At 39.6% G+C, this 25,146-nt stretch overlaps 2 protein-coding genes across 2 annotated transcripts; one reads left to right on the forward strand and one right to left on the reverse strand.

Annotated features, from left to right (window-relative positions):
• Positions 1-495: 495 nt before the first annotated feature.
• Positions 496-16,365, forward strand: fbxl5 (F-box and leucine-rich repeat protein 5). Its single transcript, XM_063015640.1, has 11 exons — positions 496-579; positions 2,854-3,069; positions 7,448-7,543; positions 7,989-8,184; positions 8,713-8,892; positions 9,558-9,683; positions 9,804-9,952; positions 11,303-11,385; positions 11,545-12,255; positions 12,709-12,857; positions 13,524-16,365. Exons 1-11 carry the CDS (start codon positions 496-498, stop codon positions 13,598-13,600), a joined length of 2,067 nt encoding a protein of 688 aa, XP_062871710.1. The 3' UTR covers positions 13,601-16,365.
• ftr92 (finTRIM family, member 92) lies at positions 16,351-23,331 on the reverse strand. Its single transcript, XM_063015645.1, is given in 6 exon segments — positions 16,351-18,150; positions 18,669-18,728; positions 18,815-18,968; positions 20,154-20,387; positions 21,925-22,008; positions 22,752-23,331. Coding segments are annotated over 6 exon segments (1,707 nt in total). The 5' UTR covers position 23,331; the 3' UTR covers positions 16,351-17,554.
• Positions 23,332-25,146: the final 1,815 nt, after the last annotated feature.

Raw genomic sequence — 25,146 nt, forward strand, 5'->3', positions numbered from 1 at the left:
CAAACTTGGCAGGCTACTAAAAATTTGTCCTTTATAATGTATAATAACTGATCTGTACATTTTAAGATATTAATTTGTAGGTCATGATGGTTTAACTGGTTTATTATTTGTGAAATGCTAAACACCAACACCAACACGTGTTTTGGGCGTTTTTTCATGCACTTCGGCTGAAAATTACTGTCGCAATCTGGCAACCCTGCCCAGAGTAGCTCAGTATTTTCTTAAAAAACAAAAACAAACCACGAATTAACAGAAGAATGTTCATTTGTAGTTCTAAACATATTTAGGGTGTTTTTTTTACCCACTTTTTGTCTTTCCCACGATGTTATTCCTCTTCTACAGCGTCAATTACATGCAAATGGCTCATATGCAAATTAGGCAATGACGTCATTTAGCGACTTCTAGCAACTTTTAGGACAGCCAATAGCTACTTTCCTTACTGAGGAGTTGGCAACACTGGTGGTGTGTGTGTGTGTATGGCGAGCTTCGAGTGTGATGGCACCGTTTCCAGACGAGGTGGACGTGTTCACCGGGCCTCACTGGCGCATGAAACAGCTGGTCGGCCTTTACTGCGACAAGGTAGTTTAACTAACTTCTTTAAATCTGAATTATTTTATTAAATTCGTTTAGTAAGTGAAACAAACGAGTTATTGGAGCTGCGTTAGCGAATAGTGGAAGTGTCCTAAATCACACAGTTTTTCACTACATAGGGTGGATACACAGTACTCACCCAATGGTTGTATTTCTACCCTATGTAGGCATGCAGGGTGCAATTTGGAACGCAGCCGGTATTATCTGGCTAGTTGGATTTTAGCGATTGTGGAAGGAAATGTGCGCTTTATGTTGCCTAAATTGGCGATATATTTATTAAAATAGAGCTTTAGAGTGCACTTGTCTTACACGTCGAAATAAGCCCGTTATTTGAAGATAAATCCTGTGTGTAAACAAACTGACAGCTTGTATTGATGCAATCTAATATAAATATAAATATGTTTTACTGTTTGTAAGCAAAGTGAGGATTTTTTTAAAAAAATTTATAGCTAAGTAAATATAATAAATTGGCTAGGCTTAATGTATATTTAGACTGTTACGCTATTTTGCAATAAAAGACACCTTTGCCATTAGCATGATAGCTAGCTAGCTAACTAGTTCTGCTGCGTAGTGGAGAGAATTAGCAGGTTACTGGTGCCAGGTACGCAAACAGTGGTGCCCTTAAAAACAGTGTTAAAACTTGATATTATTTTACAGAAATCATTGATGTTGGTGTAATTAAACTGCCCAACAGCCAGTAGATTCTAGCCTGCTAGCAAAGTTGTTGATGACTCTTGCACTACGTGTGATACGTGCGATCAAGAAAGGAAGCGTTTATAATTACTGATGAGTTCAGGTCATGTCAGACTCTCTGGTTTAGTATAATTGGTTGAGCAGTTAGTAGAGAAGTCACGGTTATTTGAATGTTGTTAAGACTTGTATATAGAGCATATCTTGCTTTCTGTAAATGTGTTTTGGTTTAGTGATCGAAAAGTCGCAGGTTCAAGCCCAATTTATCACTGTTGGACCCCTGAGCAAGGCCATTTACCTTCATTTGCTTGCACTGAATTTGGCTACAGTTGTAAGTTGCTTTGGATAAAAGACACAGCTTGTAGATTAAACAAGACCTCTTGTACCTTATCCATCTGATTTGGATTGCATATTAAGTTCTTTTCTGTTTTGATTGACTGAAATAATAATAATAATAATAATAATAATAAATAGAAGAATTACTTGACACTTAAAATAAAATTGAATTCATTCTTGTTAGAATCTCACAGACAGACAGACAGACACAAAATTATATTGTCCACTTTCATTTGATATTATGGCTCTAAATTTTGGCAGTTTCTCATAACCTTTAACCGATAGTCATTAGTCAATGGTTAACCAATAACCGTCAAGCTTATAGCTTCCCATTCCCATATAAAACACATCACCAAGTTTCACATCAAGTGTTCATGCGTTATTAATTAAAACTTTGTCACAGTGACCATTACAGTAATGTGAACATAAACGACTAGAGCAAAACCAGTTCAGCATCATGCATGTCGATTTTAGTCGGTAGCGAACAGTTCATTACAAGCGTTAACTTAACATGGTAATCATACTGAATAAAGATGCAGTCTGTATTTTAAAGCTCTTCCTGACAACTTTAGTGTCGTTATTATAAGATGGTAAGCAGTGTTCTTCGTTTCTATACAAAAACTTTACACACAAATCCACGTGTGCAGTTTTCTACGTGCATGCAGACTTCATACTGACACAAAACAGCTTTCCTGTTTGGATTAAAATGCCAGTGCACATTCTATAAAGAAACTGGTGCATGCATGCTGTGGTTAAGGCTCAAATCAGCAGGCTGAGCTCCTGTGTGACAGAATATGTAGCTCCTCTCAGTTCAAATCAAGCGTCAGCTGTTGGAAATAAATTTAAATGATCTTTATAACTAATAACATTAATTAAACTATGACTTTTTTTTATTGATTAACTGATTAATCTTTGACATCCAGGTTAGTAAGTGAAATTACCTGTAAGGAATTTATAACAGGTGCTTAATGGAGGTGCTTCTCTGTGTGGCCTTGTCACGAATCTAGTCTTCTAGTCTACACTAGGTGTATACATTTCTTTGATATAAAAATCACATACATTTATATAAAAATCACATACATTTGCACCTAGCTTTTCATACCGAGATCATATTTCCACGAGTCAGATACTTATCAGACGTTACATTAGAGTGGCTCTGTATTTCTGTTCACACTCAATAAAAAATCAACTCTGACTCAATTGTTGACATACTTGTTTTTTTTTTCCCATCAACAGTTGTCGAAGACAAACTTCTCCAACAACAATGACTTCCGTGCATTTCTTCAGACACTCTGTGCCACCTTTAAGGAGTTCAAGATCCATGAGCAGATTGAAAACGAGTACATAATCGATCTGTTGCAGCAGCGCAGCCGTACCACCTACAACGTGCACTCCGACAACAAGCTCTCGGAGATGCTGTCCCTGTTTGAAAAAGGGCTCAGAAATGTCAAGGTTTGTGTTACCACATTATGTCATGCATATCATCAACACAGTCTGGTTTGTTTGTTTGTTAGGACTGCTTTGTATGTGGTGTAAAGTATTATTACAGTATTGTCATTTAAAGTCAGAAGTTACAGACGGCTGCATAATTAAAACAGGTTGTGCTTGTTCTGACCAGCCTGTGATCAGGTGCCTATATGCCTGTTTTTTTTTTCACTTATTTAGCAAGTCCTTTTGTTACAAAAAACAATGCGTTTACGTTAAGGATTTATCATTGTGTAGATTGCTAGGCATATAGCAATTGCAGTATGTGGCAAGGTCACAATGGAGTATTTTGTACTCTGATAACTGGTTTGATCTTGTCCGTATGTAGATTGTATGTAGCTATTGTGTATGTACAATAGCTCTCTCAGCACACTGCAGCTATCTTACATACATAATCATGACTATTTGACATAGTGACAGTACTGCACTGCATTTTTGAATGAGTGTTTAAAGTCATATTTTGTCATTAAGTCAAAAACAACCCAAAAAGTAGCTGATCAGCCGAGACATAATTGCTTTTCAATGCACAGTGCTGGCACACTACAGCCGAGCTCTGTGGTTCAGATCCCAAGCCTTTATAAAAATAAAGAGGGTTGAGTCAGGAAGGGCGTCCGGGGTAAAAACTGCCAAATCAGATATATGGACCAAAACAATCCACTGTGGCGACTTTTAAATACAGGAGCAGCCAAACGGGAAAAAAATGATTGATCAAGTTGAAGTCCTAATTCCTAATAAGTCCCTAAATAGTAGGTAACTTTATTGCAGTGGTGTAAAATTGTGACAAATGATTCACTGTGCCGACCCCTAAATATGGGAGCAGACGAACTTATATATGTGTAACTATGTATATGTATAATAATATTCTAATATGTGTATAACAATTATATTTAGATTATAACTTTTACTTTATTTAGTTTTTAACCTTTGCTAACTGTAATAAATGTGATTACACTACTTTACTGCCACATCAAAACATTTGGCTGATTCTTTAATCCATTATTCAACTGGTAGTTCCACTATTTTAAGTCTGTAAAACCTTCGAAAACATTTAATATATGTTTTTTTAATTGTGTAGTGAACATTGTAAAACGTTTTGGCTATTATAATGTGTCCTAGAGGTTGGGAAATGTGCTGTATAGATGTAAAAAGTGTAGATTAAGATTATATTGATAGACATAGATAAGTTACTCTCTCTATTTTTTTCTTTCTTAGCTACATTTCCCTTGTTGCTCCAGTCCAAAACCAAAGAAAGTTTTAGTAACCAACATGTTTTGGCTCATTGACTTAATTTGTATTAAGGAAAGTTGTAAATGTAGTGATTTAGTCCATTACAGGCTGCTGCTGAAGAGTAGTGCAAACACTGTACGTAACAAATCTCCAGTATTGGGAAACAGTTCAGCTGTCCCACCTTGCTGTCCAAATTCCTCTTTAGCAATCAGTGAATTTTCTGCTTGGGCAAACCAAACTGAATGATGACATTTTGTTCTTACCCCTGCCACTAGAAGGAAGGCATTAGTAAGCTAAGAAAAGGGAAATTTATATTTTAGTTTACTGGAAAGAGTTAGTGTTCATTGCACATGATGGACACATTTTGTCTGCCAGTCCCAAAATGGCAGTGATGAGGACATCTCGGAATAGGATAGCTCGGAATCTGCTGCACCGTATAACCTTTTCTCCCAACTAATGAGCAGGTGAAGCATTACGATGCTGATCTGCAACTATTACGTGCAGCGTCACAGAAAGCTGATTTCAGATCAGCTCTTTTTTTTACAGCCAGAGCAGTGTTGTTTGTGCCCACGTTGTGTAGGGAGGTGTCTAACAATGCTGTGCCAGGATGACTCAGGCTATTGTGGTACACTGAGCAGCCAGCGGCTTGAATAATTCCTTGACTTGTTTCTAAAAGTGTTTCCTAAGTTCGTGGAACAGGAAAAAAAGGAACATGATTCTTTCATGATGAAGTACTTCACTAACGGAAAATGATTCAGTGTTGGGTTGTAGGGTGTTCACTGAAAATTAAGAGAATTAATAAAATAAACTCTCTGGCTGGTGTTAAATTGCTTAGTGTTGCTGTAAAACAGAGCTCCGATGAAGTGATTTAAGACTTGTTTTTAAGAAATATGCTGATCAGACAGTGTCACTGCGCTACAGTGTTATTACACGTGCTTTAAATTATAGACGTGAAGTGAAACGTTAGACGCACAACATGTCATATGAGGACACTACAGGGAGTGTACAGAGTAGGAATTAGCATTTAAAAATGTTTTTTTAACCATTTAGTGTATCTTAGGTTACTGAACTGATCAGTATGTAAATTTGCAAACAAACTTAATAATAACATACCTAGGGCACTGGTGGAGCAGTGGTAACTTATGCTGACCTACTAACGCAGGGATCTGGTATTTAAGTGTGTGATATGTAAGACTATAAGAACACAGTTTCTATATGTGTTGTACAGACCACAGGCTTCTTGCCAGGTAATTGCAACAGCAGCACACGGTGCTTTCAAATTTGAAAGCTTATAATTGCACATAAGAACTGAAGCTTTAAGCTGCATGATTTACAGTGTGATTTTGCAGCAAGCTGTTATTAAGTAGCATTAAGCAGGATGCAGTAGGGAAGTCATGTAACACACCTGTTGTGCAGCTGCAGGTGTGCGGCACTTGACGCTTGGATCCTTGCAGCTGGTTTTGTTGGGCGTACTTATGTGCACCTACAGGTTCTTCTAAAAAAATTAGCATATTGTGATAAAGTTCATTATTTTCCATAATGTAATGATAAAAATTAAACTTTCATATATTTTAGATTCATTGCACACCAACTGAAATATTTCAGGTCTTTTATTGTTTTAATACTGATGATTTTGGCATACAGCTCATGAAAACCCAAAATTCCTATCTCAAAAAATCCAACCAATAAAAGAAAAGTGTTTTTAATACAAAAAAAGTCAACCTTCAAATAATTATGTTCAGTTATGCACTCAATACTTGGTCGGGAATCCTTTTGCAGAAATGACTGCTTCAATGCGGCGTGGCATGGAGGCAATCAGCCTGTGGCACTGCTGAGGTGTTATGGAGGCCCAGGATGCTTCGATAGCGGCCTTAAGCTCATCCAGAGTGTTGGGTCTTGTGTCTCTCAACTTTCTCTTCACAATATCCCACAGATTCTTTATTGGGTTCAGGTCAGGAGAGTTGGCAGGCCAATTGAGCACAGTAATACCATGGTCAGTAAACCATTCACCAGTGGTTTTGGCACTGTGAGCAGGTGCCAGGTCGTGCTGAAAAATGAAATCTTCATCTCCATAAAGCTTTTCAGCAGATGGAAGCATGAAGTGCTCCAAAATCTCCTGATAGCTAGCTGCATTGACCCTGCCCTTGATAAAACACAGTGGACCAACACCAGCAGCTGACATGGCACCCAAGACCATCACTGACTGTGGGTACTTGACACTGGACTTCAGGCATTTTGGCATTTCCTTCTCCCCAGTCTTCCTCCAGACTCTGGCACCTTGATTTCCGAATGACATGCAAAATTTGCTTTCATCCGAAAACAGTACTTTGGACCACTGAGCAACAGTCCAGTGCTGCTTCTCTGTAGCCCAGGTCAGGCGCTTCTGCCGCTGTTTCTGGTTCAAAAGTGGCTTGACCTGGGGAATGCGGCACCTGTAGCCCATTTCCTGCACACGCCTGTGCACGGTGGCTCTGGATGTTTCTACTCCAGACTCAGTCCACTGCTTCCGCAGGTCCCCCAAGGTCTGGAATCGGCCCTTCTCCACAATCTTCCTCAGGGTCCGGTCACCTCTTCTCGTTGTGCAGCGTTTTCTGCCACACTTTTTCCTTCCCACAGACTTCCCACTGAGGTGCCTTGATACAGCACTCTGGGAACAGCCTATTCGTTCAGAAATTTCTTTCTGTGTCTTACCCTCTTGCTTGAGGGTGTCAATGATGGCCTTCTGGACAGCAGTCAGGTCGGCAGTCTTACCCATGAATGCAGTTTTGAGTAATGAACCAGGCTGGGAGTTTTTAAAAGCCTCAGGAATCTTTTGCAGGTGTTTAGAGTTAATTCGTTGATTCAGATGATTAGGTTAATAGCTCGTTTAGAGAACCTTTTCATGATATGCAAATTTTTTGAGCTGTATGCCAAAATCATCAGTATTAAAACAATAAAAGACCTGAAATATTTCAGTTGGTGTGCAATGAATCTAAAATATATGAAAGTTTAATTTTTATCATTACATTATGGAAAATAATGAACTTTATCACAATATGCTAATTTTTTGAGAAGGACCTGTATATATATCTCTAGCAAAAAAACATCAAAACAAACTAAATAATATTTCTATCTACAGAATGAGTGTGAGCAGCTGAACTATGCACGCCAGCTGAAAGAACGACTTGAGGCCTTCACCCAGGACTTCCTCCCTCACATGAAGGAGGAAGAGGAGGTAAGACAAACTTTTTGTTAGTCTTCACATACTAGTGCAAATTTTTAAACTACAAACCTCATGTATGAAAAAGAGATATTTGTCTTTATAGCTAGGAACCACTGCTGAATATGAATAATACCTTGGGCTTAGCCATTAATCCTTCAGACACAGCCAGTTATGTCTGTGTAGATGCCCAGCCAGCTGATAGCACAGCTGAAATTTAGATCTGTATCTCATCAGTGGAGGGCTAGCTTCATAGACCTCTGCACCTCTATAAAACTTTCTAACCTGCCAAACGATCATTATTTTTTATATGATTTCATCATTTAGCCACAGAAAAGTGTGAAAATCATTAAAATGCCGGTACTGATGACATACACGTCCCTTTTAATTGTGTGTGACTCTTAATTATACCAGACTACATTCATAGTGAAAATATATTAATAACATGTTTCTGCCTCAGGTGTTTCAGCCCATGCTGATGGAGTACTTCACCTATGAGGAGCTGAAAGCCATCAAGAGGCAGGTGATAGCGCAGCACTGCAGCCAGCAGCATTTTGGCACGGCTGCCGAAGTGCTGAAGGGTTTAAACCTGTGGAGTCAGGCAGAGGAGCTGCACAAGGTCTTCAAATACTCTGACCACGAGAAGACTGAGGACGGTAAGAGTTGCTTTTAGGTGCACTGAGTAGATCAAGGTTCTTAGAATGAGATTCTTGGCTTCAGGTTTATTTATTTTCATCTGTCCAAGTTAGACTTTTAAAAAAATGATCATTCCAACAACCTTTCCTAAACATCTGAATAGCATTCAGACTGTAAACTAGTCTAAAGCTCTAAAATCAGGTTTTGCAGTTCATTATATACAGTAATAAGGAGTTGAATATTCACTTTTGTTTTGTCGTTTTTAACAGGGTAGTATTTAACCAGCAGTCCTATCTTTCACCTGTAATTTAAAGCTTCTCAGTTCTCTGCTCTTAAAAACAAAAGGCCAGCAAATGTAGCGTTGTTATTTATTACTGACTGATGAACTACACAGAACCTGATAAAATGTATTTCTTTCCTTTCAGAAAGTCCATAGTTACACACATCATTGCAGATCACACAATACTATGCATTCATTATGAATCTGTAAGCCATGCATCCAATACATAACAGAGTGTGTGTGTTTTGTTTGTGTCTTTGCTCAGCAGAGTTTGAATACCATGCAAGTACGCACATCTCTGCGCTGCCGGAGGAGATCTTGGTACGGCTGTTCCGCTACTTGGGACCAAAGGACTTGTGTCGCTGTAGTCAGGTGTGCCGTACCTGGGCAGAGGTGGTTAAGACCGGCTCACTCTGGAGACACCTGTACCCGGTCCGTTGGGCCAGAGGTGAGGGACCTACCTGGTGTTATGAAGATTTTATCACAGCAATGCATCGATTAAGCTGTTCAGATATACATTCATCAATCAGTTAGATAAGTACAAACCTGCTCATGAGAGTTTTTAGAATTTATTTTGTGGTTCACTTGCTTTAACTTCACTGTTAAACAGTTTATTTTAATATCTTACAACATACACACATACATCACAAATTTTATTAGTTATTAGTTGGTCAGTTGATCATTTCTTGACTAACTAAATGTATCTAAAACCCATAGAAGAATTGAAGTCTATTTTTATTAGGAATCTCTGTCTCCTAGATCTCCTAGATGTAGATCGTTCTATAAAGTTTTTATCAGTCTCTGCGTAGCCAAGAAAACTGGAATAATACTCTACAATACAAATAGCATTATGCATATTCATTTGTTTTTAATTCCTGTGTAGTGGTCTTAAAAATGCTGATTAGGTTGCTTGCTAAATGGTGTGTCCTGTGAAATATGACCTTGTCTGGTGCAGAGGCTACATTTATAGATACAGAATGTGCTCGGACTATATGACAGCCCTGATGTTTTTATTTGCAGCGTGGTAATAATATCCTTCCTGTCTGAGTGTAAATGTAGCCTACAGAACGCACTCTTGTCAGGTTTGGGCTAATGGTTTCATTTTCTTTCTAGGTGATTATTACCGTGGTCCCCCAGGGGAGCCAGATCAGGATTCAGATGAGGAATGGGTTCGCAGTCTGCTGAAAGAAGGGCGTGCATATCAGGAGTGGGATGAAGATGCAGATGTTGATGAATCAGGTAACATCTGTTTTTTCTAAAAGCTGGATTGTATTAGAACATTCGTGGTTGAGAATGTTGTAATTGACTATATATTTGACAGTTATGTTATTCGTCTCTTACTGTGTGTTATCTGTACAGAGGAAGCCTGTGAGGATTCGTCGGCTATCAGTACTGTGCACAGAGAGAAAAACTTGCTTAATGGAATGATCCAGAATCTTCTCCCAGCTGTGGGACCATCAATTCGCACCCTCAGCCTGGCCTACAGTGCTGCTGTCTCCAGCAAAATGGTAAAGGGGAAAAAAATACATGCTTTGTGTACTTTTTGTTGTGTCACAAAGGGTTAAAGCTGTATTCAGTAGATTCCTAGAGTAGTGAGTTCTATGTGGTTTGGGATGTAGCAGACATGGTTCAGCACAACTGATTGTATAGCAGGGAATACTGCTGATTGCATTCATAGCCATCATAGATTTGTACATTTCTTACTTCAGGTCCCACAATAAAATATGTGCTAGCATTTGTCCATAGATACAAAGTACATGCACGACTGTTCTCGTCACAATGGTTTGAAACAAAACATAGTGTATCACCATAACCTTGGTGGAAATGTGTCTTGATATAAAGTTTGAAAACCACAGAAAAACTGATCCGCACATTAATTGGAAGATGCTTGAATATAGTCAACAATTAAAGGACCTAAAAGCTGAAAATCAGCACATTAAAGCCCAACTGCAGTTCACAGTTATGAACAAAAAGCTTTCTGAAAAAAGTTTGGTTGGATGAATCAGAAATTAAATTGTTTGATCTGAAGGACTGAAATATGTTTGAATGCACCTAATTTTTACTGGCTACATTAAGCTAAAATCAAGCTAAACGACTAAACGTCCATGTAGAGAATGTATGTACCATATTAAAAAGTCAAGTCTGTGCCAACAGGTTTGATTAAACTATTAAACTCCTCTAAGTCTGCTATGTAGGAGCTTGGTGATGGCTATCAAAGGGTAAAGTTTAGTGGATAATGGGAACAATTTTTAACCAACTAGTAGCTTGTGTGTGTGTGTGTTTGTGTGTCTGTTTGTGTGTGTGTTTGTGTGAGAGAGAGTGTGTGAGTGTGTGTGTGTGTGTGAGAGAGTGAGTGTGTGTGAGAGTGTGAGTGTGTGTGTGTGTGTGAGTGAGTGTGAGTGAGTGAGTGAGTGAGTGTGTTTGTGTGAGAGAGAGTGTGTGAGTGTGTGTGTGTGTGAGTGAGAGAGAGTGTGTGTGTGTGTGAGAGAGAGTGTGTGAGTGTGAGTGAGTGAGTGTGAGTGTGTGAGTGTGAGTGTGTGTGTGTGAGTGAGTGTGTGTGAGTGTGTGTGTGTGAGTGTGTGTGAGTGTGAGATCTATATTTGATCTGGCTAAATATGTGATGAGCAGTACTGGCCAAGAAAGTGTTGTGCAAAATGGCTCAGAGGATTGATGGCACAGAGTGACATATCACTGACATATCATTGCATTTGTTATTACACAAGGCTAGCCATTATTGGACACTTAAGTGTTGTCTGGGATGTTTTACTGCATTGCGCCCAGTGATTCTGAATGAATAAATAAACAAATGAATGAATGTATTTGTGTTTATACTATATATTTGACTTTTTGTCCTTCAGGTTCGTCAGATCCTTAGCCTGTGCCCAAATCTTACCTACTTGGACCTCACACAGACAGATATTACAGATTCGGCCTTTGACAGGTGAGTGTCTTACCTAAGTTCTTCTAAACAGGTTACTTTAAATCTAAGCTCACAATTTCTGCTTCTCCATTTAGTTCAAGTCAATAATACGACCCGAAAAAAAACAGCCTTGAGACTCATGTGATCACTGATGTATATTTTCCTTTGTTTCTCTGCCAGCTGGGGGGAACTAGGAGCATGTCGCTTACTCGAGCATTTGGACTTATCAGGATGTGAAAAGATCACCGACTACACCTTGAAGAGATTGGCTTTGGGTTTAGGTGATCTGACCAAACCCACGTGTTCCAAGAACAACCAGGACCGCCAAACCAAAATTCTGAAGTCCTCGCCTTCAACTCTTAAACTTCTGGACAAACACTCCGGTTACCCGCTGGGACGCCCCCGCTCAGCTCTCGTCTTCAAGTGGAGACCTGGTGGACAGAGCGTGGGCTGCAGCTCTGTGTGGGTGCTGGATCCAACCGAGCTGGCCGACATCGAGGACGCTGCCGACTGGAGCAGACGAGGGAGTGTGGCTGCACAGGACGGGGGCCGGAATGATATTTTAGATCTGCAGACAGAAGGCAGGTCTTGCTGCTGCAGGAGAAGCATAAGTCGGGGCTACAGGACTGACATTGGCTCTGCGTACTTGCAGCAGCTGTATGGTACTTTTGGGGAAATGCAGTGTGGTCACTCCAAATGCTGTGGCTTAGACACTGTGCTTAGGACAGTAAAAGGAGTACAGTACGAGTCACAGGCCATGGGGGGCAGCACTAATGTTTGGACTAAATGCCCTGCAGGGGGCGACTCTAAGACTGATCAGTCAGGAGCCTGTCGAGCTCTCAGGTTCCTCAGCCTGTCAGGATGCTATCAGATCACAGACTTCGGCCTGAGGTACTGCACAGACAATACACAGACAGTCGTTTAAATCAAGTCACTCACTTAATCTGAGGTGGCCCTCTGAAATGTTCAGCAAATATTCATTACTGTTAGTGCTCGATGTATGTGGGTTTTTTTGACAACACTACGTTGTCTTGAAGATGCGGTTATATATATATATATATATATATATATATATATGTATGTATGTATGTATGTGTGTGTTTGTGTGTGTTTGTGTGTGTGTGTGTGTGTGTGTGTGTGTTTTAAATGTGCAGTATTTTATTCACTCATTATTCACTGTTTGTTCAAGAGCTCATATATGTAATGTTGGGTGTCTTTGTTTTGAATACTAACAGTAATAATAATAATTAACAATTGTTAACAGTGATATCAATAATAAGTGTGAATAATATGTACAAGGTTTAAATTGTATAGAGTTGTAATGTGTGTGTTTGTGTGGTGTAGGTGTTTGACTCAGAGAGGAGGGCTCCCCCTGCTGGAACACCTGAACCTCTCAGGCTGTTTGTTCATCACTGAGGTGGGACTGCAGGAGCTGGTCACTGTTTGCCCCTCACTCAACGACGAACACTTCTACTACTGCGATAACATCAATGGTAACACAGACAGACACCGTCAATCCATAACGAACTGGTCCAGTGTGATTCCAGACACACAGGTTTTGGTTATTTTCTAAGAATAAAAAGTCCTGTGAGAAGGCCTAAGAGGAGTGGCTGCTGTAATAACTAAAATGATCACATAGCGGTCACTCTATTTTAATACCACGTGTATTTGACATGGGATGTCCAACAAGCTCATGGTCAGGTGTCCAAAGACTTTTGGCCATATAGTGTATTTATAGTGTGGTGTCAAATTGTAGTGTAAACACAAAAAATAGGTTTTCTGTAAGTGCATGTTCAGTGCAGCTGTCAGACAGCACAGGCTTTAAACTGTTAAGCTCTGAGTACCTGCAAGGTATAGAGGAGCGACCACAGTCCACCAGTACCGTCAAAAGGCTTCTGTATAAATACACCCGGTATCATTTCTGCTTCACAAGCTTACCATTCAGCTTCTTGCTCTCTGTAATATGTAATTTTTTTCTGTGTTTGTGGTTTATTTTGGAAGAATAATTCTTTATGAAGGGTAAAAAAGTATAAAAAGGTTTGGGGAATGTAATCAGTAGCTTCTATAAATATTTGCGTGACCAACTGTTAAGTAAACACTTCTTTAGTAGTGTTTAAACGCACCTCTTAAACATTTTTTTTTTTTTTTTTCCTGTGCAGGTCCTCATGCTGACAGGGCGAGTGGATGTCAGAATCTGCAGTGTGGATTCAGGGCTTGCTGTCGCTCCGGAGAGTGATCACCTACCCCATATATCTCTCTGTTTGTTTATTTCTGTATAGCTCTACTTCTCTCTGCTTTTCTCCCCCTGTTAAACCTTAGAGACCGACAAATGCAAAGTTTTTGGTTTAATGACTCAGCTGTTGTGGAGATGTAATCTTTATTACTAGTTAAAGATCCTTTTCAATCCGGTATATCTTTCAGTCCTAAAAAAACTGTGTATGATCTTATTACTTCTCCTAAATTTAATTTAAAGGAGTTGTTTTAATTTTTTACAGGACATTTTTTTTTTATTAAAACCCCTTTTCTCCCACTCTAGTCTTATCCAATTACCTTTCCTCCACCACTGCAGACCCCTACCCTGGCCGAGGAGGGATGTACCTAGCACACACACCCTTCGACACACGTGTGTAGTGCCAACCGCTTCTTTTCGCTCGCCCGTAGCGGATTAAGATAGGCAATGAGGAATCACTTCCTCTCTCCTACCCGGCAGACATTAGCCAGTCATGTCTGCATGCAGACACAGAGAAAGAGGACTGATCAGTGGATACATTCTACTGACCTTATGTACTTTATTTTGACTTCTGATACAAACTGGGAATTAAGGAATTCAACACGTGTAAATACAACCCACTAAATTCTTATTTAGAATTTAGTTTTAGTTTTTGAGTGGAAAGGTAACGCAACATTCAGGAAACATTTGAAAAAAAAGGATGCGTTGATTTATTTACTAATATTAATAAGGTTTATGACGCTTGAGTGGCACAGTGGTAAATTTTGCGAGCCCACTATCTACTGCTATCGAGCCCACTACCTACTTTTATCGGCTGGTCGGGCATCTACATGCAGACATGGTTGCCTATGTCTAGGTCAGGTGGCCGAGGCCTTGCAATGTATTGCCATTATGTCCAGAGTGTGTTACTGCATCTCGCCCAGTAGTTCCGGAGAAACTGGACCCACCATTGAAAATAAATGTTCAAAGGTTTACCCATTATTTTCCATTTTGCAAAATTTCTCATCATGTTTAAACACACCTTTACATTATTAGAGTTGCATAATTAAGCCAGGTTTATAATGACTGTGCCTGTGTCCACACCAGTCTAGAGTATCCGAAGGCTGCGAGTGTTGACAAAAGTCTGACAGCAAAACTATTCCTGAAATGGACCGTGTAGGGTTTGTGAGGCTTTCAGATAGTTAAAGTTACAGATCTACGGTGTGAATAATTAAAAATAGGTTTGGTCTCTAAGGTTTTATCCTGTGCTCATGTTCTATTCCTCCTCTCACTTTCTCTGAATCCTCATCTTTAAGCCTCTCCTGGTGTTCTGTGCTGTTGCGCCTCCTCTGTTTGCACTTTACGTATAGGAGCGCTCTGTGCTGTCTCTTGTGGGTGGGGGTTCCCCTTATATTTAAATCCCCTCCTCTGCCAGCCTGGGCTGAATGACTGGGTGGGTTAAAGTGTAAGATGTACATTTGTAGATGATTGTCTCATTGATGTTCGTTGTTGCTTTGAGTTTCTTTTACATTTAGGACACTATTTGTTCTAGCGTGTGCTTTAAAGGAAAAATTCATGTTCAGAGTGAAAACTTTTTTTTTTAATAGTAGTCTTATCCCACATTACTCGACATGATTCAGTAAGCCTATAGTGCAACGCTGCTAGTAAACATACATACAACAGCTCTCTAGCCGGTCTTTACTGTACAGATAAAGCTTCTGTAAATACGTGTTTGACTTTCTTTCCTTATTTAGTAGTTCAGACTTAGCGTAAGCAAGCTACAGCAGGGCAGTTTCCTCAATACATGATTGATGTATAGAAGAAATAAAACATATTTTGGCGACGGAATGAGATTTCCCCCCGTACCATGGATGTAATCATTCAGCGTAGATGTGATTGGTGTCTGAAGTTGCTATTTAAGGTTTGCACTGAAGCAACAAAGCTTATGTGGCAATAGTTTAGCATTGTACAAACTTTATACCTTGATTTCTCATAACAGTTTAGCTTAAATGGATAACAAAATGATGAAATGTGTGCACTACCCATCAAGTCATTCATTTTCGGAGCACAATGGAGTATGCAATTTAGCATGCTGACTAGCTAAAGGTTACATGTGCAGTTTCTTTATCTGAGTTTCAAGTTGCATAGCTTAATGCTTAGTGATTTATTTAATAGTACGTAAACACTTTGTAATCACTGTGATCAAGGCTGAAACACAGTCTTTAGTATCAGGAACTACATTTACATTGTTTTATTGTCATCAGCATATAATAGCACTCAGACGTGACAGAAAACTACCACAATAAATGTGATTTCATGAAGCCCAGTGTTAAAAGGCTTGGTTGATTGACTGAAGCTGACTGGGGTCCCAGTCAGATTCTGCATTCAGCAGATGGGAAACTGGAGAAGCAGGTTACTAAGGAGCCAACAAGATAGTTACTGATTACATTGGTCACAATTTTATAACACCAGAGTGTCAAATGGCATCGGCTGGCACAGTGGTGATATTGGCTGACATGATTGGCTGGCTATGTCTAAGGGTGGGGGGAGCGGATGTGGTCAATGATGAAATAAAAACACATTCTCACTGATTTCTGCAAGTGTGTAATGTGGTTTACTTGTAGCTTGTATTTCAGGCTCAGATCTTTGAACATCAAATATGTCTTGGTGAAGTAAAACTGAGGTAAAGAGGAAAAGTCATGTACACTTCTGGCTGAACTGATTTAAGCATAATTAATGGTTCAACTGCACTGCATGTTTGCAACATAAAAATAAAGTTGTATCATTGTAAATCATTTTCTATTTTATTTGTACACAATTGAAGTCGGCATACACTTGTAAATGTCTGCAGTCTTTGAATTTTTACATTTATATTCATACAGATGTTTGTGTTTATATAATCTGCTGATTACAGGGACAAAGAAGATGTGTGGGGTATTTGGTCAAGACCAGAAGTATCAGGAACTTATTACTTTATCCTAATTTTTTTCCCTAGAACTAAAACTGTATATGCACTATTTGAATTTAGTCAAACATTTACATTTGCAGCATTTAGCAGATCCAAAGTGACTTACAATCAGCCCCGGTTCTGGACTGCTTTGCTTGGGGGGGCAAAGACACAATTTGGGGGGGCAATGCCCCCCTCAGCCCCCCCTAGCCCCGGTTCTGGACTGCTTTGCTTGGGGGGGCAAAGACACAATTTGGGGGGGCAATGCCCCCTCAGCCCCCCCCTAGCGCCGGCCCTGCTTACAATCATCACTGACTACAATTTGAGCAATTGAGGGTTAAGGGCTTTGCTCAGGGGTCCAACAGCGGCAACTTGGCGATTGTGGGGCTTGTACCTGGCAACCTTATGATTACTAATCTAGTACCTTAACTGCTGAGCTCCCACTGCCATATAAAATTAAAAACATTAAGAACTAAAGAGAATCAAACCTGTGATTATCCCCTTCCATAACTGCCTAGATCCAATCCAGAGTACAGATTTAATCTGGATTAAACCAAGTGTAAAAGCTTCCCTGGTGTTAAAGGCTACAGGTTCTTATTTAGGATGCCCTGTACCCCAGCATTTCCTCACTTTTGAGTTCACCCAATTTCGGCACAGCAAATTTCCACTATGTGCTCGAAATACCCCCAATATATTTAGATATCCTCAAAATGTACCAGTATACTGATGTCAAAATTGTAAACATATAATTAGCAGATAATGTAAGGGTCTGTAAGTGTTCCACCTCAGTTGTTGATGTGGCATTAATGTTTTAGAATGGTAGGAAGTTCCATTCATGGCTACAGTGGTTACAGATCACGTTATGCTCTGTTAGGTACCACTAATACCTTGCATCCCTCTGAGACGGTGCAAGGAAAGCTGTCCTTCTTACTCCAGTTTTGCTCGCTTGGTCTTACAGCCACATAAGGCTTGTTGCATTGTCTGGATTCAAATTCTTCATCCGCTGATGATTAGGCCAAACATTTTGGGTGATGTCACTCTTTAAAAAGTTTTTTTACTTTTGTATTTGCTTTTTCATTAGTTTTTGTTTGTTTTGGCTCCTCACTCGGTTGACATATATTTGCCGTGGACCCTTGGTAGACCCCAAACCCAGCATAGAGAGGCTGGGTGAACTTTGTCTTCACTCTGTGCAGGAGTGTCATGCTGTCTGAAACACTGTAGAAACACAACACTCCAGCCTCGTAGTCCAGATACACTCCTATCCTGTGAGCCGCAGGTACTGGCAGTTCTGTTTGCTTGTCGTCGTGCACGAAGATGTATTCCGATATAGAGCAGTCTAAACTCCAGCTGTGCTTATTGTACCCAAAGCCACACTCGTCTCCCTCTCCTTTCCTGCCGATGTCACTGTATGAAACTGCAACGTCCACTCCAAACAAACCAGTCCACTGCGCCTCCCAGTAGCAGCGTGAAGTGAGAGGTTCACGGCACAGAACCTGAGCCCACCAGTCAAAGCGATCAGGGTGATCTGGGTAAGGCTGGCACTCTGTGCTGCACGCCACGGCTCACTTCTCCTCATTCAGAGCCAGGTTTGAGTGGGCAGTGTCGGGGTTAAGAGACAGCGGGACCAGATCTGAAAAGAGTAAAACAGCATTGAATGAAGCAGTGGCTTAAATATGCACAACAGGAGTTTATCACTATACTTTATGTTGTCACTGGACCGTGAGCTTGTTGGACATTCATTTGGAATTATTATGTAGACCCCTCCCTGATTCTGGGGCAGCTGAATCAGCCTCAACTCTTCTAGTAAGGCTTTTTACAAGATGACCTTTCTATAGCTGCAAAGTTTTTTTTTTTTTTACCTGTTAGCAATGTGTGTGGCTGAAACACCTAAACTCATAATATTAGATAATCAGAAGGTGTGTCCACATACTTTTGGCCATATAGTGTAAAATTTAAACATCTGTGCATGTAGTTACAAAAACTTTAGATGTATAGCCTTAATGTCAAGCTAAATAAGAAAACTATGCTAAACAAGTCTGTCTATATTTGGACTAAGGTCAAAGTAAAAATCTTTTTTTTAAATAGATAACAATAAAACTTGATCATTAATATTTATCATTAATGTGCAAAAGGAAATAGTTTACTCACACTGCAGGAAGTCCTCTCTAGTCTTTGGTTCTGAAGGAACTATAATCTTGTCTGATTTCACTAAAGCAAAGTGATTAAAATGTTGATTTCCCATCATTCCAATGTTTCCAAACTGTCAACTTCCACAAGAAACGAATGCTTCCTACCTGCTGCTGCAATTTTCTCGATTTCCTCCCGCCAAATGTTTTCTATCTTCATCTTGAGTGCAGAGATGGACGTGACCACCCCTCCAAACGAGAACTGAAGATTAACGGCCATGTCTGTGACGTCTACAGATGTTAGACTGAGGGACTGCAGTGACTGCAATGATTCACACAGAGAAATTATTTCAAATTCTAGATTCACATGACTACATTTACATTAATCGCTTGATCCTGGAAACGGTCGTGGTGGGCCTGGTTCCACACTGGACAGGGCGCCACTACAGATCTAGCCAATCATATCCATGGGTAGATTCCCGACTGACCCATAGCACTGCTGAGATTCAAACCCAGATCTCAGCGGCAGTAGACTAGAGTACTAGGCTTTGTGCCACCTTAGTGCAAGGTTCAGTTTTAACTGAAATATTATGCAGATATGACTTGTAATCAACACAAAAAATGAAAATTCAAGGCATTTGCCATAGTAATCTCAGACTTTTGCCTGCAGAATCCTTTTTTAATTGGAAAGGTATCTAAATCCCAATAAACTTTTTTAATACTGCAACTTTTTGAAAAATGGGTTTAATTGTATCTCTTGTTACCAGTTTGTATGTAAACTTGCTGTTTTGGAATATATTCCTGCTGCATAACCCAAATAAATCTTTTGTGTACCTCATGGACAGATGACCTCACACTCTCATCAAGAACTTTTAATATAATAATATAGTTCATAAAAATGTTTAGCTTATCTGGAATTTCTTTGCATCAGGATTTTATATTCCAGTAAAAACTGCTTGATATTGATTGTGAGATTTATATTCTGGGCTGGTAAAAAAACATGCATTTTTATGCATTTTTCCCTTGACAGCCAGCAGAGGCCATAATTGTAGCAGCAACGTGAAATCCCCTCAGTTCACCTTAGACACAGCCAGCTATGTCTGTATAGATGCCCGGCTAGGCCGGTAGCAGAACTGAGATTCGAACTCGAGAGTTCAAAATCTCAGCACTGGATGGCATGTGTTTTACAGCTGCACCACCCAAACATACCTGGCTGTGTTTAATAAGCTAAATTACCTTATTAATTACGTTTGGTAATTAGGTAGAAGTACCAAAGGAGTTTATTACTTTCTACAAGAAAGATCCTTTGTTCCTTAATGAAATGGTATTTTGTTCTGCAAGTTGTACTTAAGTTCCATTTGTATAATACTGTGCTTTTTAATGAACTGAAATACTGTAGTTTAGTGTGCTGCTAAAAGGCTTAAAAACGTGAAGCTCACTGGCATGTTTGTACTAATGTGTTATCTGAGTAAGCACTGCAGGATACTGTTACAATCAGCCATGTTACCTGCAGGAAGTGGATGTCATTGTGCGTTTGAGAGAGCAGCTCTATCTGAGCATCTCTCTCATTCAGTTCAGCTATCTCTCTCTCCACCAGCATCTGCAGCCGCTCGACACCGCTCAGCTCGGTTCTCTCCAGAGTGTGGACCTGCACCTTCAACTCAGCCTGGCTGCTTTGCATACAGTCAATCAGCTCAGCGAGGAGACGCTCACTCTCCTCCTCCACAGCTAGACACATTTCCTGTTTATAACCACCGGGACGACATTACATAGCTCCAAGCACTCTCATGTCAGTGAATAGAAGGTGTTACTACAGTATGATGCTTTAATAAAACTGAATAGCTGAAAAGTAGACAACTGGAACATAAACATCACATTCTAATTACAGATTAATTTACAGTCCTAAACACAATGGCTCTGGAAACTGAAGGTCATCTATTGTAAGTACTTTTGAGTATTTAGCATTATTACTACCATTCACCACAGTAGTTAAGAGTAAAGCAAAACACACATTTAGCTTAGCAGGATTTGTGAAACCTTAATAATAATAATAGTAGTAGCAATGACAATATTTACCATACAATGAATGAATGAATGACTGAGTTAAAGGAATGGTTTAGCAACAAAAAGTCTTCCTTTAAGTTCCTACATTCACTCTAAATACAATCTAATATTCATTTGGTGTCTGTGGGAACTGGTGACCATTAAGTCAAGAATTTATTGATTAGATAATCAACATTCAAGTTTCTGCCACTGGTGATCAGTGGTTGATGTTTGGGCTCTATGCATGCAACCGGAGTTCATCTGCACCAAACTTGTCATACCATGTCTTTATGAACCTTGCTTTGTTCAGAGCGGCATGCTGGAACAAGAGCAGACCTTCCCCCTACTGTGTCACAATGTTAACCACTTATATTCGACTGATGGCAACAGACGTGACTGAAACACCTGAGCTTAATAGTTAGGAGATATGTCCATGTACTTCGGGGCATAAAATGTAGCTAGCAAGTGATAGAAGTCTTTCACTATTTATTTCCATAAAAAATTGTTAATACAAACACAAGCCAGAATACAGTGCTGAAGAAGTCCTGCACGGACAGGAGATGCTGGTAGTAGATCACTCCTGGAAACATAGCAGCTACCCTAACAACAACATTAGACTAACAGCAACCAAAGCCCAAGAGCTTTACTGCACATATTGCTAGAGGAAGAACGTAAAAACAGAAACCTATTTTAGTCCTTGGAAATACAAAATATTTCACTTTACCTAACTGACTTGAAGTTTAAGCTTTCAAATTAAAGCCTCACCTCTCAGCCTTTATTGTAAGAAATAGATTTTTTTGTATGATGTGTTTTTAGACAGCCTACATATATAGAATTAGCTGTAGATTTATTAGATCTCAGATCCTAGATCTGTTTCATATAAAGTTTCTATTTTTTAGAAATCAGCTGTTGCAAAATATGGGATTGGGACATCTAATCTTAAAAGTAGCAAATAATTCATTTGTACTGCATCATTTAATCATTGGCCAATAACGGTGAATGCAACAAGCAGAGGTCACCTGAGTTCACAGGTGATAGTGCACAGATATTTCATACATACACATTAATGCAATGCAAAAAGTAAGAATTAAAAATTATAATTATTGCTTCAAACAGACCCTGAGATTTTCAAACAGATCCTTATTTGTTTGTTAATAAATATCTAAATGCAACCATTCATTATCAAGAGCCAAAAACCTTCTAATCACAGCCCAGTGCCTTAACACAACACTTACCCTGAGAGTGATTTTTGCTGACTTTAGCTCCTTTAGCTGCTTCTCTCGTTTTGTGATCAGCTGCTTGGACCTTCTTAACTCCTCCTGGAAATTAAAACATAGACAGATTGTCTTATATTGATGGCTTGATCCTCATAATTGTAAACCATAATGACAAAGAGACAAAGCTGAATATTGTATTTCTTTTTAACTTGTTCTGTTCGTGTGAAGAGCTTTGTTTTCCTGGGTTGTAGTGTGTTTCCTCTCCTATCTCTTTTAGATACAGTGGGTAGCACTGCTGAACGCCTGAATACTTATGTTGATTGGTTGAATTTTGTCTTCCATCTCAGCCCTTTTCCCTATTTACTGAACCTTGGGCAGCCAAAAAGATTGGATTTTTTTTCTTAAAATGCATTTAATTGTCAACTTCTATAATGTAGGGATCCAGGCACATGCACAGAAATACACTGAATGGTGCTCAAGCACCTGTCATTTTAGCCTGTGTTTGGGTAAGTGCCCTTTTTGAAAGACTATCATTTTATAGGTTAGGTTTAAGTTTAATTTAAATATGTTGAGTATTAAACATCTGCATTAAGGGGTGCCTCTTTTTCCCGTGTGCACCTGTCCCCCAAATTTTCTGTGCATGTCCCTGTAAGGAACATATTGCCAAACACAGAAACTACTAAAAACCACTGAGCTGTTTCCAGCTGTCCATTTCAGGAACAAAGAGTAACATATTTTGGTATTCGTTTATTGTCTTTCAAACTTCTATTATAATGAATACCAAAATATGTTTTCATGTCTGTGTTTTGAATTATTTTTATTATGAACTGACCATCAGTGCTTACCTCCCTTTCTGCTCGCCCTGCGGAAACTGACACTGTGTCGTGGCCTTTGTGACCATCCAGCATGCACTTACAGCAGATGCACCTCTGCTCGGTACGGCAGTAAATCTCCAGCACTTTGTCGTGTACGGAGCATGTCATGCCCTGCAGCTGATCAGATGCATCGATCAGTGTGTGTGCGGCCCTCCTGTGCAGATCGTTGTGCAGCCCGAGATGTGTGTCGCAGTAAGAGTCCAAACAAACCAGACAGGACTTAACTGCCTTGTATTTGCTGCCAGTGCAGATGTCACAGGCCATGTCCCCAGGTCCAGCATGACTGTTAGCCAGGGTTTCTCCATTGAGATCAGTCCTGCTCAGTTTGTCTGCTATTTTATTAACTTGCCCATCCTGATCAGGCCTTGTGAAGAAAGTTTGTAAACACTGGGTGCAGCTGTATGTGCCTGTGCGCTCATACTCACTGAGAAAGCTGTCAGAGCAGGTCTGGCAGATATTGTGCCCACAGGGAACAGAACCGATATTAGTTAATTGTCTGTGACACAAAGAGCAGTCAGAGAGGGTCTGTGGGTGTTGACGGCTGGCCATTTTTCTGACCCGTAGCAGGAGAGAGTTAAAGGGATGTGGCAGGGCAGAACAATCTAAGTTTCGTTTCTCTAAATCTGTTGTGTAGGAGGAGCTTCCCTGTTCACAGAGTCTGCCAGAGAAAGATAAACACAGAAAAAAGTGAGGGCATCAAAGCTGGTACTGAGGTGTCATATGACAAAGCATGGAACTTACACAGTCCATGGGCAAGCATGCAAACTTTAGCTGTATCTACAGTAGAATGGTGCATAAGAAATAACAACCTAAAGATTTTTGTTCCATCCTTGACCTGTATTAATTTACATGACTTTCTTTAATCTTTAGATTTTTCAAGACATATTTTACAAGCGTTCTAAAATTTGTAACTCAATGCATCGGTTTGTCATGTAAAATCACACCTGTTATCCACGTCGGGGTAGATTTCCTCTGTTCATTTTAAAAAATGAGCGTTTTGCATGTTGTTGGACTGTGGGAGGGAGCACAATAATTACCTGGTCCTAGTCCACTTTGCACATGCGCAGTGTAGGTCAGACAAGGCAAGCAGCTCAGGTAGTGTTGGTATACTGCTTCACTTCCTAACGTTTTTTCATGTTTATTCTGGTAAAATTAGAATGTGGTTTAAATACCACACAAATCTTGCAAAATTAAGTTTAGCCTATTATCAGACCAGTTCTGAGGTGTTTTACATTTTTGAAAATCGTTTTTGGTACATTTTTGGTATCGTTGTTAAATACCTACATTGTTGTACAGAGATTCACTGCACACGGAGCTTAAATACCAGGTTTTTGTAAAAGAAAACTCTCACGGTGAAAACGGTTATTTTTTCAGATTAATCTACACGTGATTTTTCCTCTGAAACATTTTTTATGTGATTTTTTCTGAGAAACACTTGTACCTCTACACGTTTCACTAAAATTAACTGCTGAATGTACATGCGAACGTACAATATCGTACCATGACACTACACGTTTCATTAGTACACTTTATTAAGGAGGTTCTTGCTTATTCCAGAATATAATCAAATGCACTTTAGTTACATATAGACACACATGCGCAATACGACTCAGTGCCTGCGCAGACAAACGAAATAAAGCGTGCGCATTTGCTTTATTACTCACCTGTACATGATAACCAAATCCAATTTTGCACTTAATGAATAGCTTTGTTTAACAAATGTACTTATTGAATTAATTGCTACAGTTCTCACCTGAGAAATCAGGAATGTAGGGGCCAATGGGGGAACAGTTGTTTTGTCTTACATGCCCTTTACCCATTTAAAAAATATCCCCTTATGTTCAATATACCGTTTTTGCATGGAATCCATAAAAAAAAAGTTTAGGTGTTTAAGCTATGATAGGGTTTAGAGCAGGAAGCATCCAAGCATCCTACAACCCCATTTACTCCCACACCTTAGATATGTAAACAGTCAAAAGTTGATTAGATAATATTTTTAGTGGGTTTTGTGGTAGGCCCACCCGTCAACACAGTTTATGTTTACTGACACATTGAAAGTGTCCTTTTGTGTTTAAAAAGGTTCAAGTGAATTGTGACTTGTTCCTCGGGATGAGAGTCCCTTGAGCTAATAGAAAGAACTTAACCAGGAGAAGAATCAAATTTGTTGAATCTTGTGCACAAGGAAAGCACACAGACAAGACGCCAGGACAAAGTATGAATGTCTTATTTTATTAATAGAAAACAGAGTTTTTATAAACACAAAAAGGGGGGGGGGGGTGTATGTGTGTATGTGTATGTGATGGCTAAACGACATGAGAAAGTTTCAAAGAGGAGAAGAGTTTTGAAGAGTTTTGATAAGAAAAAA

This window comes from Trichomycterus rosablanca, chromosome 19 (genome assembly GCF_030014385.1).
Source record: "Trichomycterus rosablanca isolate fTriRos1 chromosome 19, fTriRos1.hap1, whole genome shotgun sequence".
NCBI classification, from domain to species: domain Eukaryota; kingdom Metazoa; phylum Chordata; class Actinopteri; order Siluriformes; family Trichomycteridae; genus Trichomycterus; species Trichomycterus rosablanca.

Bases quoted from the DNA above. Each gene is read 5' to 3' on its own strand.
- fbxl5 (XM_063015640.1), top strand. From the start codon at position 496: ATGGCACCGTTTCCAGACGAGGTGGACGTGTTCACCGGGCCTCACTGG. The intron at 8,185-8,712 runs GTAAGAGTTGCT...TTTGCTCAGCAG, and splicing joins CCACGAGAAGACTGAGGACG to AGTTTGAATACCATGCAAGT. The intron at 12,858-13,523 runs GTAACACAGACA...TTTCCTGTGCAG, and splicing joins CTACTGCGATAACATCAATG to GTCCTCATGCTGACAGGGCG.